Below are 14,487 nucleotides of genomic sequence, written 5' to 3' on the forward strand. Positions count from 1 at the left end.
TTTAATGTTAATGATTTTATATCTTTTGCAGGTGGTACAAATTATGAGGCAGGTCCTACAAATTTAAGGACAAACTCTTCTCAAGATGGTAGGGATGATGGAACATCCCAAGTAAAGGGACCAACAACTTATGGATTGAAGGATACAAAAAGACTAGACCTTCACTGACCTCAATAGGCTCAAGCTACTCTCAAAACACAAGTTAACCCTAGTGTGTAATATATTGTATAAAGTAAGACATTTAGGCCTTTTATTTAGGCCAAGTAGTAATGGACATTTAGGTCCAGTAGAATAGGTGTTTGGGCTTGCATTTAAGCTTTGTAATGTAGGATGCTAGGTTAAGGTTAGACTATGATTAGAGTACTATAGCTAAGGTCTCAGTTAGGCTCACTTAAGTCCAAGAGAAGCCCTAGGACATCCAAGCTAAGGAGAAGAGCACATATGCTCACACTTTGCACATATGTGCAAATGTGGAAAGCATGAATGGACAAATGTCATTTGATTCACTCTTTGTGCCACCTTTTTCAGAACAAATTAAATTCTCCCTCCTTTTACCTCTCACTTGGTCGAACCACATTTCTGTAAATAAGAGGCACCACTATTTGTATTTTCAACTAGGAATGAGTATTAATGTAATTCTAAATTTGCATCTCAAACTTGTTCTTGAGTTCCTTAGACTACTCTCCTAAATTTCGTTTCCTTAGTCTTTTCCTTAAGAATTAGTTCAACCTTTCTTTTTAGAAAATTTCTTCTCCTCCACACAAACCTTCTCCCAGCAGGCTTCGGCCTCCTCCTTCAATCATTCTACAGATTGGATTATCACCTCCTACAAGCAACTCCATGAGTTAAATATTCATATTCCTTAGCCACCATTGTCCTATAATTTAGATTAGGCATGGGAGCTATTTTCTTGATATAACCGATAGCTGTGAATGGAAAACAATGATAGCCACACCGATAGCTGTCACATTTTATGGTATCTATTTTTAAGTTTTTCCTTGCGTTATCATCGTCTAATATTATTTGCTTGGCTTAACATTCTTTACATTAATTTTCCATCGCTCCAAAATTGTCGTGTTGTGAGTTTTTGTTAACTAATTTAGTTATATTTGTGAAATGTGACATTATCTATTTTTCTTCTCTTCTTTTCTCACCCACCTAATTTATTTCAAGGATTTGTGTAATTGATTTGCGATTCTTGATATCATTCCTTTGGTACAAAAAGCAGTAAGTAAACATCACATCAGTGTTTTAACATTACGCGCCTTTACATATAAAAAATGCAGCATAATGGAATATTTAAGTAGAAATGTGATTAAGCACTTAGAAATGGAATTTGTTGAGAACAGGTGGTTTGGCAACATTCTCTAGAGTAGAAAGAAGTATTCCCATGTCTGCATATGCTACTCACTTCCCATTCCAGTTTGTTGATCACTTGATATCACCCCTTGCATGGCTCCAGACCTGGTCCATAATAACATAAGTTGATATTGACAAAATTCATTTCAAATATACATTAAGCTCATGGCTAAGATGCTTGTCCAGCAAACAATTATAAATCGTAAAACTTATAAATTATGGATCATCTCCTTGCGGTACTACTGAAAATTAATAAAAAAATCCTTTGCCAGACAATGTTTGTTGAATTAAATTAAGATGAATATGTAGAAGATGGAAATTCTTGAGGAAAGTATGGCTGATTAAATGATGACAAATCATATGATTGCATTGTGAGACATGTTCACCAGGGAAGATTTGAAATCATGTGTTGAGGAATTTGGGCATTTACCTGATGATCTGGCAATGATTGATCATAACCGTGGCCCGCATTTAGTGTGGTGGAATAAATGTCAGGTTGTGAGTTTGGCATATTCTGGTGGGTATAGTGAGGACCCCATGACAACAGGGTATGCCTGCTACCTGCATTTGCGACTGTGGGATGAAAATCATGCGATGGTTTTGGTATACTCCCATATGGATATTGAGGATCTCGCAGCAATTGAGAGTTTGGTATACTCTGATCTTGATATTGATATTGAGGATCTTGCAGCAATTGAGAGTTTGGTATACTCTGATATTGATATTGAGGATCTTGCAGAAATTGAGAGTTTGGTATACTCTGATATTGATATTGAGGATCTTGCAGCAATTGAGAGCTTGGTATACTCTGATATTGATATTGAGGATCTTGCAGCAATTGCGGGTTTGGGATACTCTGATATGGATGTTGGGGATCTTGCAGTGATTGAGGGTTTGAGATACTCTGATATGGATATTGAGGATTTTGCAGCAATTGCGGGTTTGGGATACTCTGATATGGATGTTGAGGATCTTCCAGTGATTGAGGGTTTGAGATACTCTGATATGGATATTGAGGATCTTGCAGTGATTGAGTATGACTGCTACCCACAGGCATCAATGAATAATGAAATTCAGGTTGCGGATGTATAACGTTATGATGTGCATGTTGAGAGAATTGAAATGTGTTAGCATGACCGCAGTCGTTGAGGAAAGTCTGTTCATAAAACTGATTCCTTGAAGTTTGGGATGGCACAGGCTGTGCTGCAGCTGAACAAGGCATAATATTATGAACAGGATAGGCACGACCAGTACGCTCCCCGAGTTGGTTTACATGTTGATAACTCAACAGCATTGGAGCTTGATTGGGTGCCATTCTAGACAGATGGGCATGCTCGGAAAGGGGTGGTCCTGATATATGATGATAAACACTATTCATTGGTTTCTTCAGAAAAGGAAGTGTAGGTGAAGTTGGCAATTCATGTAATGGGCGAAACAATTCTATTAGACTTCTTACCTGCAACATAACAATAAATTCCAAATAAGAAACATAGTTTACATGAGTTTTATTCACACAAAAAGGAGATGCAGAGAAGAAAATAAAAGACTGAAATAATTGTACTTAAAATCAATTTGCGAGAGATCAAAATGAAACATACTTGTCTAATATTGAGTTCAGGATTAAATTTGTTGGAGCCTTTCTGGTAATTGTCTCGAATGACAAGTTTAAAGCTACTCTCTGGCAAGGGTAAACAGTCTTTGTAAATTTTGAATTTCACCTGAACAAAATTAAACATATGAAAGCAGGATACGGGAAATGAACAATAAAGCAATAGATATGGAGCATTTGACATCACAACAAAGTTTTAAGTACAGTTAGTTATGAGAAGCACTTAATGGTCTCATGCCAAAAACTTAAAAGCCTCAACTAGCTGTATGACTTGAAGATAATACATAAACTTTGACCATAAAAAGGAAAATTAGGAAGTCAACAAAAACAACCAGCGAAACATACAATGTTGCAATGAAAACGACACTTGTGACAACTTCAAAAAATAATAGAGATTAAGGTTCATGGGCCTACTCCAAAAACTACAACAATGTCAAAGGTTATAAATAAAATTTCCAAATGCACCAGAAGTACCATCAAGAACCAATTATATTCCTCCACATGTATCCAACTCCAAAGGCAAATTAAGAAACTGACACCCAAAAGTCAAGCTATAATGCTTAGGCAACAAGATTGATGCTACAAACTGCTGAGTGAAGCTACCAATATTTCCACAAACTGCCAATCATTACACAGGATGCTATTTTCACAAAGTGGTTGTAAAGGCTCACCTGAGCAGGGAATTTGTGTCCAAAAGCCAAAGGCTCTATTTCTAGTTTCCCGGTTGAGGTTGCCATATAAATACCGTAGAGAAGCTTCACATCAGTGTCAAACAGAAAAAGATATGCACCAGGATTGATCTTCTCTACATCACTCTTTCTCCCAGCAGGAAGCCCAAAAACTCGGTATTTGTAGCACTCTGGTTTTGTAATTCTATTACACATGAAAATAAAGCCAGAAAGCTTTTCCTGAACGTCAACACCATCCTCTTGGACTTCCATTGAGTCACTGCATAAGTTATCAACATGTCATTTCAAGTGATCTAAGCACATCCTGAATAAACCAAAACTTGTAAATATGAAAAGTTGGCCTGTGAAATTACATGAAGTCTCAAAAATGTCTTCCTTGTATCAATACTTTTCTTCAAAGTTTTTCTTCTTTTCTTTCCTTCCATCACACGATTAAAGGTAGCATAATTATCCTCAACACAAACCCAAACAGGTAATGTACAGTCAAAACGATCATCTAATGATCCTAGACATAAAAGTTAACCGCAGTCTGACTCTTTGTATAGGTTCGTTAAGTGTCTATTTGTATGAGCAGTTGTAAGAATGATTTGACCAGGAAACTGTAAAAAGACACATTGATAAATTGCATCTAGATACTCACTAGGTGTGAATATTTTGATTCTTAAAACAGATTTACCAGTGAAACATATAAAAAATTATATCAAACCAAAGTTATCCAAAGTTGTTTCAACCAAAACATGGACTAAGTCTGGTTTTATGTGTTTAAAGCAAGAAGATGCAAGAAAAACAAGATTAGGTATATGACAAACACTGATGTGAATCTCATAATAATGCATTCTCTGAAACTATAATATTTTCAAATAAATAAAATGCAAGAAACTTAAAGGTTAGGGTATGAGGAAGAATAATGCAAGTACAGTGAATATCGAACAAACGAAGAGAAAATAGAAAACTTTAGAGAGAAAATGAAAAGGGCATTTTTTTTCACAAGAATTGTAGAAGGTAGCATTTTTCAGTGTTTACCTAAAACGAGAATGAGTGAGGAACTGAGAGTGAATAGCTTGCACGGTACAGTAACTGATCACCCGGGTTTCTAATACTCTGCTGGTATAAAAATAATTAAATAATTACTCTAACAACCGGGAACACTGCGCGGTTGAATTTTCATTTTTTAAAATTTAAAATAATGATACATTTACTATTAAATATTATAATTAAAAAAAATTATAAAATTTTACACGAAAAATTAGCATATTGTGGTTGAAAATAGTTATTTTTAAAAGTAATTTTATATAATATTATATGGTGGCGGAAACACATGCATTATTATTACACTCCAATATTAGAATTTTTATCTTACAATTTTGTAAAGACTTAATTAAGTACAAATTTAGTTATTTTTAATTGAGTTTTTATTAATTTTTTATATTTATTTAGTATTTAAAAAATTTATATTTTTTAATTAAGTTCTTGAAATTTAACTTCTATGTTAATTTTGTGACCTGTTGTCTAATTTGGTTATCTTACTTCTTTACTTCTTCTCATATATTAAAAAGACAATGTTAAATTTTATGGTTAATCCAAAAATCACTTATCAATTTACATTAATTATAATATCATTTTATTTTAGTTATAAAATCTCAGATTATGAGACAATATAACAATCACTCATCAATTCATTATTTATGGTATGAATGGAATGTGAGAAGTAAAGAAGTGAGTGAGAGGGACCAAGACTTATTTCTCCCAATTACAGAAAAATAAGAAGGAAAAAAAATAAAATTATATACAAATATATAAAATAACTTATATGCTCTATTTTTATTCATGACTTAATCACACATTTATATTTTTTTCTAAACTATCCACTGCATATATAATAAAACATAAAAAAAATATAACTAAATTATAAAAAATTAAATATAGTTATAATATAATAAAAATATTATATATTTATAAAATAAAAATTAATTATATTACAAAAATTTATATATATACTCGATTATGTATAACATATAATGGATTATGTATATAAATTTTATAATATAATTGATTATATATGTTATAGATATGTTAACTTAATGGATTGTGATATAAAATTTATATACCGATTATATGTTATATATAATCGATAATATATATAAATTTTATAATAATTATTAAAATAATTATTATAACAATTCAATAATAAAATAAATAAAAATTTTATAAATATATTTATATATTATAATCATAAAAAATATATTAATATTAATAATATAAATATTTAAATATTTATATAATAATAATATTTAAAATTAATTTATAAAATAATAATATTAATTAAAATTAATTTATAAAATAATGATAATGAATATAAATTAAATAAATTAATAATAATTAAATAAACTTATTAAATAATATATTAAATATTTTTATTTTATTTTATTTTATTTATATCAAATATTTATTAAAAATAAATAAAAATATAATATAATAAAAATAAGTATGGTTATTTATATAATAATATTATTGTTAATTATAAAAAATAAAATAATTATTTTTTTAAAATATAAGAATAATTTTGTAAAAATGATAAGAAATTTTTATTTCTTCTAAAATAATTATTCAAAGAGAATAATATATAAAACTTTAATTAAATCAAATTTACATAAAAATATTTTCTATATAATATTCAAATATTTTTAAATATAAGAGTAAATTTGTAAACTTATATTTTATACCTTTAAAAATAATTCAAAATACTCTCTCAATCATCACATCACTCACGTACTTGAATAAACTTTTTTCACACATCCACTTTAACATATCTCAATTCAAACACATCAAACTTTTTTCATATTTTCTTCTCAATTATTGTGGATCGGTTTGTGGGTTAGTTAGCATGTGAGGCGACCCAATAAAAACAACACGTATATTTTACGCAGGACGAACCAACCTAGTCTGCATTTTGTGGGCCAAATGCGAGGTAGACAGACCTGCATTGCCATCCATACCCACTACCCTCAGGTTATCCCGAGGATGAACAACTCTAATACCATAAATGAAACACCCCCAAAATTTACTATACACTTATTACAAAGTTTATTGTCATATAATTTTATTACAATAAACATATTCAAAAACTATATAAATCATACATGGATTTATACATCAATGATATTTAATTCATTCCTGCTCAAGTTGAAAAAAACTTCTTTCTTTTATTTGTTTTTCTTCTTGTCTCATCAATGAATTGGATTCTTTAGCAAAAATAGTGCTAAAAACAAGTTTGAGTGCATGTTTGTTTTCGCTTGAGCAAAAATTGGTTTGCTTGAGAAAAATATTAAAAAAAAATCAACTATTGCAATAATACAAAGTCATTTTTAAAGTTGTACCTTAAAACCAATTCAAACTCAAACATTAAAAATATGTTCAACAACACACAACATCAAATAGAACATCAAGTGATCACATCAATCTTTAATTTATATTATTATGCTAAGGTTATACCAAAAATATAATTATTTTTATGTGAAATTCCTTATTTCAAGAAAAATTCTACCTCAAGCAAATTAACCACTCAAAATTTAAAGACCTAAAGCAAAATATTCAAACTTAATTAAATTTTAATATAAGGTTAATCAAGTTGATGATCGACTTTCCTAAAAAAATATATTTTTCTTTTACTTACACTGAATTATATTCTAAATTATAATTGAATTGTGTATATATTTTTGTAGTTGCAATAAATAAAAAATATTATAATAGAAGAGATAAAACAAATTCTTATTAATTTGTATGTAATAGAAATTATTCTCTTGAAAATATGATAACGACCTATAATTTGAGTCAAATTTTTATATTAAATTGTCTTTTCTACACTCTTAAGAAAAACATATTTACTAAAGTATGAATTTAAAGTTGTTTTTATTTCATCAGTATAAAAGTTTTGCCCACTAAAACTGTTTTGAACTTTCAGTACAATTTTGAAAATTGGATTTACAATTGATAATAACAGATGAAAAATACCTTAAATTTATATACAGTATATTTATTAAAAGATCACCGTTATTTAATAATAAAAATTATTTGTTTTGAAATATAAAAAAAATCGATTGAACTTATAGTATATAACTATTTATATTAAAAGTTATTTTTATGTAAATTATTTTTAGAATTTATGCTATTAATTATTGGTGAGATCATAGACTCTTTCCCTTAAAAAAATTAAAATAAAAAATTAAGTGTGGATGACAATAACTTTTGTCCAGCTACATTATATAATATTAATAGCTTTCCTTGACAATTTGATTATTACCCATCGCATATAACTTTAGTTTAATTAATCAAACTATTTATTTATGACTTAATTTAAATAAAAATCCTCATGAAAAAAAAATTAATATTAAAGTTACAGTATCTAAAATAATGTTTACAGAATCACGGTCTAAAGAAAACTACATTTTCAATTTTCTTTTACCATGTCAATCGAAAAAATTCATTAATTAAGTCTCTTATTAAACCAATAAAATTCTATATAGAAAATTATAAATTATTTATTTAAAATTTTCATATATTATCATATTAAAATATGTGAACAATTTATTTTATTATAATTGATTCACATAAGCTAAATAATAATAAAAGTTAAGAAAAAATGTAATTATATTTAAATTTTCATACATAATATACTAATAATATAAAAGTTCAGATTAGATTAGTTAAAGTTGAAGAAATATGCGAGTCACATATTATATCTCATGAATAAACCAATTAACATAAATTAATTCGAAACAAATTTTATAAATTAACATATCACATGAGTGTTAACTTAAAAATGTAATAAACTATTTATTATATTATATACTTTCCCGCTAAGTGAGTTGGCGCCCAAAATCCTCTCTTATATATAAAGACAGTAACAGTAAACGCAACATAACTAAATTTCTAATTTTCTCTCCCTTCAATGGCTTCCGAGAAACTCACCGATTACGAGCTCAAGCGACTCACAACTCTCCAATTTCAAGCGTCAAAGGTACTCTTCTCTCTTCTGTAACTTACCATCTTTGGCTTGAACTTGAACTTGGTTCTTGCAAACTTGTGACTACAATTTCATGAGTCCTGGCTTTGCTATTCATATTCTGAGGGTTTATTTTTGTCTTTTCTGTTTTAAAGTGTTTTTCTTGATTTGATTTGCGTGGTTCAGATTGAGAATAAATGAGATACCGATTTTATTGTTCTCCTCTTGTGTTACATCAACCATTTTATTGACTTGATCACCTAACAGTAAGGATTGAGTTTCTCGGTAACTTACCATCTTTTTGGAAATCTCCAGAGTTGAAACCAAATCCTACAGCGTGAAACTGAAACCCCGATTGAAATATTACATTCGCCGGAACGATGAGGTGATGGCAGCGCTCAAACCCCGATTGATTTTTTTTTTGTCAGGTGTTGCATAGCATTGAGCCTGGTATGACTTTCTCTTTGGCTTTTCATTCTTGAATTTATGAATTCATCTTCTCTAGTTTCTATAGCTTCTATTAAGAGCGCCTGGTAGGACTTTCTCTATTGGCTTTTCTTTCTTGAATTTATGAATTCATCTTGTCTAGTTTCTATAACTTCTATTAGGAGGGTCAGTGATTTTCTTTAATTCTTGGACTTTACAGCTAACACAACCAATGACTCATTTGAAGGTATTTGAGTAATTTTGGACTTTGTCACCAACCATATGGGTTGAACTGTGAACTGGTTTCTATACTGTAATATTTGGAAGTGTTTCTTGTAATCTTCCCGTGCTGTGTCGAGCCTAGAGCGGCTCCCTTGGTTTTGAAATTTTGAATTTACCTTAACCTTTCTATACTATGTCATGTCATCTCTTTAAAAGAGGTTGGTTTTCTCGAATCACCATGATTCTTGTTCAGCTTTTATTGGAAGGCAATATATATGTGGGCAGGTATCAGAAACAGTGAATGGCGGTCCAATGAAACTTTAGGTTTTATTATCTTTGTGAAGTTTTGGGATTGGATTAATATTATTGTTGGGTTGTTAAGATTTAATTAGTTAGGATTTTATTAGGATTTTATCATTTATTTAATTAGTTAGGATTTTATTAGGATTTTATAAATTAGTTAGGATTTTATAATCTTTAGTACTCTATAAATAGAGTATTGAACTATTATTTGAGATATCTATAACTTTGTTTCCTTTCCCCAATTCTCTATCATTGTTCTGGTTCTTGGTATAATCGGAAGCCACCTAAAGGTTCCCTTTGTCCAAAGCCTAATCGTTCTTCGAAATCTCTTACGAGAGGACCTAGACACTTCTACACACGATCGTTCATATTAATTGGTATCAGCTAGGACCTTCCAGTACTTCAATGGCAGATTCAACACGCTTCGTTCAAGTTACTAAAGAGATGGAAGATCGACTCTCCCAAATGATGGATAATAGGTTGATGGAACTCGCGACTTGTGTCTTTGCTCAAGCTACTAAAGAGATGGAAGATTGACTCTCCCAAAGGATGGATAATAGGTTTGTCAAGGTTTCCTTCAACGTAGTCGAGTTCCATAAACCTATTATCCATCCTTTGGGAGAGTCGATCTTCCATCTCTTTAGTAGCTTGAGCGAAGCGTGTTGAATCTGCCATTCGTGTGTAGAAGCGTCTAGGTCCTCTCGTAAGAGATTTCGAAGAACGATTAGGCTTTGGACAAAGGGAACCTTTAGGTGGCTTCCGATTATACCAAGAACCATAACAATGATAGAGAATTGGGGAAAGGAAACAAAGTGCATATATTATTAATATCTCAAATAATAGTTCAATACTCTATTTATAGCGTACTAAAGATTATAAAATCCTAACTAATTAGATAAATGATAAAATCCTAACTAATTAAATAAATGATAAAATCCTAACTAATTAAATCTTAACAATCCAACAATAATATTAATCAAATCCCAAAACTTTAGGATATAACACTTTGCGGTTATTCTCTTGTAGACATGCACTATATGACTATGAGAGGCTTTGACATTTGTGTTTGTGTCTTCGACTTTGATTATCTTCTTCTACGTGTTGCAGTGACTTTCTACATGTTGCACTGACTTACTATGGATGTCTATTGGATTGTGGAGGCAATTGCGGTAGATTATTGGACTTACTGTGAAGCTTTAGGTTTTATTATGTTTCCATTCACTATCTTATGTGCTTGATTTGAAATGGCTGTATTCTCTCTTATTGGTTGAATAGTAGGAAGCTACACGTGTCAGTCACTGTGTGTCTAAGCTAGGGTGATTCTTACTTATGCTTATCCTTGATCTCGTGATCCCAACTATCTTCCAAAATGAATATGTTCTCCATAATGACAATAATATTTAGTTATATTTCCAATATGAGAATGAAAAACTATCTCTCAAGCTATGAGAGACCTATTCCAAAAGGAAAGCTCCAAGAGCTCTATTTACTTCTTTCGGGTTGGGGTCTCAGTATTTCTGATAGGATATCGAACCAAACTGTATCTTATTTCTAACTATATTTCTCAATCTTAGTCGTTTGCTGATTTTGGTCTTTATTATTTAATGTTTTTGGACTTGATCACCTAACATGTGGGCTGAACTGTTGTTTATCTACAATAGTATTTCAAAGTGTTTTTGTAATCTTCTTCGTGCTCTTGGTTTTGAATTTGTGGCTTCCCTTGATATTTTAGATTTTGTGAATTTATCTTATTGTTTCTTTACTTTGTCATGTCATCTTTTTAAGAAGATTAGTTTTCTCAAATCGCCATGAGTCTTCTTGAGCTTTGTCACGAGTCTTATTGAACTTTGCCACGAGAAATTCTTGAGCTTTGCCACGAGTATTCTTGACCTTTTACATGAAGGATGTAGGGGTCAGGTTTTGGAAATAGTGGATGGAGATACAGTTAAACTTTAGGCTTTATTATCTTTGCATTCATTATTTTCTTTGCTGTTATTCTTTTTGCTACTCTTGTGGAGTCGGAGTTTTTGTAATTCGGCATTTGACTTTGATGATTTGATTATCTTTTACTTGTGTTGTAGTGATCTTTGAGCTTTGCCATGAGTCTTCTTGACCTTTGCCACGAGTTTTCTTGAGCTTTGCCATATAAGACTTCTTGAGCTTTGCCATGAGTCTTCTTGAGCTTTGCCATCATAAGTCTTCTTGAGCTTTGCCATGAGACTTATTGAGCTTTGCCATGAGTCTTCGTGAGCTTCCATGAGTCTGCTTGAGCTTTGCCATGAGTCTTCTTGTGCTTTGCCATGAGTCTTCTTGTGCTTTTCCATGAGTCTTCGTGAGCTTTGCCATGAGTCTTCTTGTGATTTGCCATGAGTCTTCTTATGCTTTGCCATAAGTCTTCTTGAGCTTTGCCATGAATCTTCTTGAGCTTTTACATGAAGGATGTAGGGTTCTGGTTTTGGAAACAGCGGATGGAGTTACAGTTAAAGTTTAGGTTTTATTATCTTTGCATTCATTATGCTGATAAAAAAATCTTTGCATTCATTATTTTCTTTGTTGTTATTCTTTTTGCTACTCTTGTGGAGTGGGAGTTCTTGTAATTGGGCCTTTGACTTTGATGATTTGATTATATTCTACTTGTGTTGTAGTGAACTTTGAGCTTTGCCATGAGTCTTCTTGAGCTTTTCCATGAGACTTGTTGAGCTTTGCCATGAGACTTGTTGAGCTTTGCCATGAAGGATGTAGGGGTCAGGTTTTGGAAGCAACGGATGGAGATACAGTTAAAGTTTAAGTTTTATTATCTCTGCATTTATTATGCTGATAAAAAAATTCTTTGCATTCATTATTTTCTTTGCTGTTATTCTTTTTGTTACTCTTGTGGAGTGGGAGTTATTGTAATTGTGCCTTTGACTTTGATGATCTGATTGTCTTTTTCTACTTGTGTTGCAATGAACACTTACCATGGATGTTTGTTGGACATATTTTGAAGCTTCAGGTTTTATTATTTTTCTACTCACTATTTTTCTTATGCGCTCGATATGGAATGTCTACAGTTTTTCTTATTGGCTAGATAGTTGGAAGGTATTGTATGTATCTAAGCAAGAACGATAGTCTAGGTCCTCCATCATCTACCCTTATTGATTATAGTTTTCTTGAATTCATTGGCCTTACAGGAAAGCTAAGCAATGAAGTGTGGTGTAGGATGTAAAAATGGTGGGTGGAAATTCTTTGATCGGTGAAGCTAAATGTTTTTTTCACCAGGACATTGTTGTGTTCATCTGAATTAAGTTTTAACTGGCTCAACTTGTGGGTTTGATTATAATCTTGGTTGTAACTTGTTGGTTTGATTATAATCTTGGTTGTATTTTGATAATGTATGGTTCTAAGAGGAATTGTGGGATGAGCATGAGACAAGTGCGGCTGGGCTTTAATGTTTGATTTGATGGTTTGCTTCTTGGTTTGAGAAGTTCTACTATTTAATTTTGTTGACTTCTCTGCATAATTCTATAATATAGGTCTTTTGTTCTATATAGGTCTTTGGTTCTTTTAATAGTTTTCCAAAACCTTTCGATTCATTATTCTTGATCCCAAACATATGGGTTGAGTTGTGAACTTCTTTGGAATTTTTTCATGTAACTCTTACGCTGAAATTTTTGAAATTAGTATAAGAATGATCCTGAAATTGAAATTGTTTAAATGCTTCACTTTTGCGTCAACAATCTCCATATGTGTTTGTCGTTCCTCGATTTTTGAAATTTGCATTTTTTTGTTTGCAACACATTGAGTCTTTATCTGAGGTTTCTCTTTCAGTTTATTAACTCAACCAGTGATGGAATATAGTGGGACGACTAACCTGTCTAATCAACCAGTTACAGATTTTTTTTTTTCCTTTATTGTTTATTGAGTTGAGTGTTTTCAAAATATTTTTGTAACCACTTGGGATTGAAAGTGCAACGTTATGCCTGGCATTAGATAATTGGACTTCTTTTATTAGTTATCCAAACCGTTCATTTTTTTCATATTTGTTCTATTTGGACAGGAATTGTATGCGAGAAAGATAATGGATTTTTGGAGGTGAATTTGTTTCATATTTGTTCTATTTGGACAGGAATTGTATGCGAGAAAGATAATGGAGTTTTGGAGGTGAATTTGTTTCATATTTGTTCTATTTGGACAGGAATTGTATGCGAGAAAGATAATGAAGTTTTGGAGGTGAATTTGTTAATTTCAGTAACGACTCTGGAGGATTTGTATTTTGGAGGTGAATTTGTTAATTCCAGTCAAAACGACGAAGAACTGTTGATAAAGTAATTTTCTTTGTTATTCTATTTCTCTACCCAATCCCGGTGTTGCATTAATCCCTTTTCAGCATACAGAACTGTGACCGATAAGTCTGTATGCAACGACGTTTTTGGAAATTTTGTGTCTCAAACTTATTATTAGGACTTATTACCTTGGTTTTATCTGATCATTCTGGACTTGCTATCTTCTTCTGTGGGTTTTGGTTTGGTTTCAATTTTCCGTATTGTCTCATAAGTTTGTAGTATTGGATTTTTTTGTTTGCATATCAGAAACTGAACCAATCTCAAGGCATTAAGTTTCTATAGTTGGAGTTGTATGAAATTTAGATAGTCTCTTTAATATTGCATGGTAGGTTTTTTATACGATGTACAAGTATATCCAGTTTTATTTGGATATTTTTTAGCAACAAGCTTTTGGAATAGGATTGTGTGAGTGCTACCATTGGAAAGTTCAACTTGAAACGACAACAACTCACAATAGCCTAATTTCTTCTATATGAGGTTTCACCTTTTACTTAACTTCTAAGGACTTGATCACCAACAATAGGATTGAATTGTGATTTGTTTTTCTACTGTGGT

At 31.2% G+C, this 14,487-nt stretch overlaps 1 protein-coding gene and 1 long non-coding RNA gene across 3 annotated transcripts; one reads left to right on the forward strand and one right to left on the reverse strand.

Moving 5' to 3' along the window:
* Positions 1-1,228: 1,228 nt before the first annotated feature.
* LOC137823136 (uncharacterized) lies at positions 1,229-4,730 on the reverse strand. 2 transcript variants are annotated; one of them, XM_090294783.1, is made up of 5 exons: positions 4,681-4,730; positions 3,640-3,916; positions 2,958-3,077; positions 1,790-2,815; positions 1,229-1,464 (listed from the first exon to the last, which is right to left on the reverse strand). In XM_090294783.1, exons 2-5 carry the CDS (start codon positions 3,907-3,909, stop codon positions 1,432-1,434), a joined length of 1,449 nt encoding a protein of 482 aa, XP_090150909.1. In that variant the 5' UTR covers positions 3,910-3,916; positions 4,681-4,730; the 3' UTR covers positions 1,229-1,431. The 2 variants fall into 2 exon arrangements, with proteins under 2 accessions (XP_090150909.1, XP_068484380.1); XM_068628279.2 differs by having other exon boundaries at positions 4,011-4,724.
* A 3,865-nt stretch (positions 4,731-8,595) lies between these two features.
* Positions 8,596-11,001, forward strand: LOC137821990 (uncharacterized). The gene is made up of 3 exons (XR_016515891.1): positions 8,596-8,674; positions 8,975-9,109; positions 10,718-11,001. It is a non-coding gene; the product is annotated as an uncharacterized LOC137821990 (long non-coding RNA).
* The last annotated feature ends 3,486 nt before the right edge of the window (positions 11,002-14,487 follow it).

Source organism: Phaseolus vulgaris, chromosome 9 (assembly GCF_051622355.1).
Source record: "Phaseolus vulgaris cultivar YP4 chromosome 9, ASM5162235v1, whole genome shotgun sequence".
NCBI lineage: Eukaryota > Viridiplantae > Streptophyta > Magnoliopsida > Fabales > Fabaceae > Phaseolus > Phaseolus vulgaris.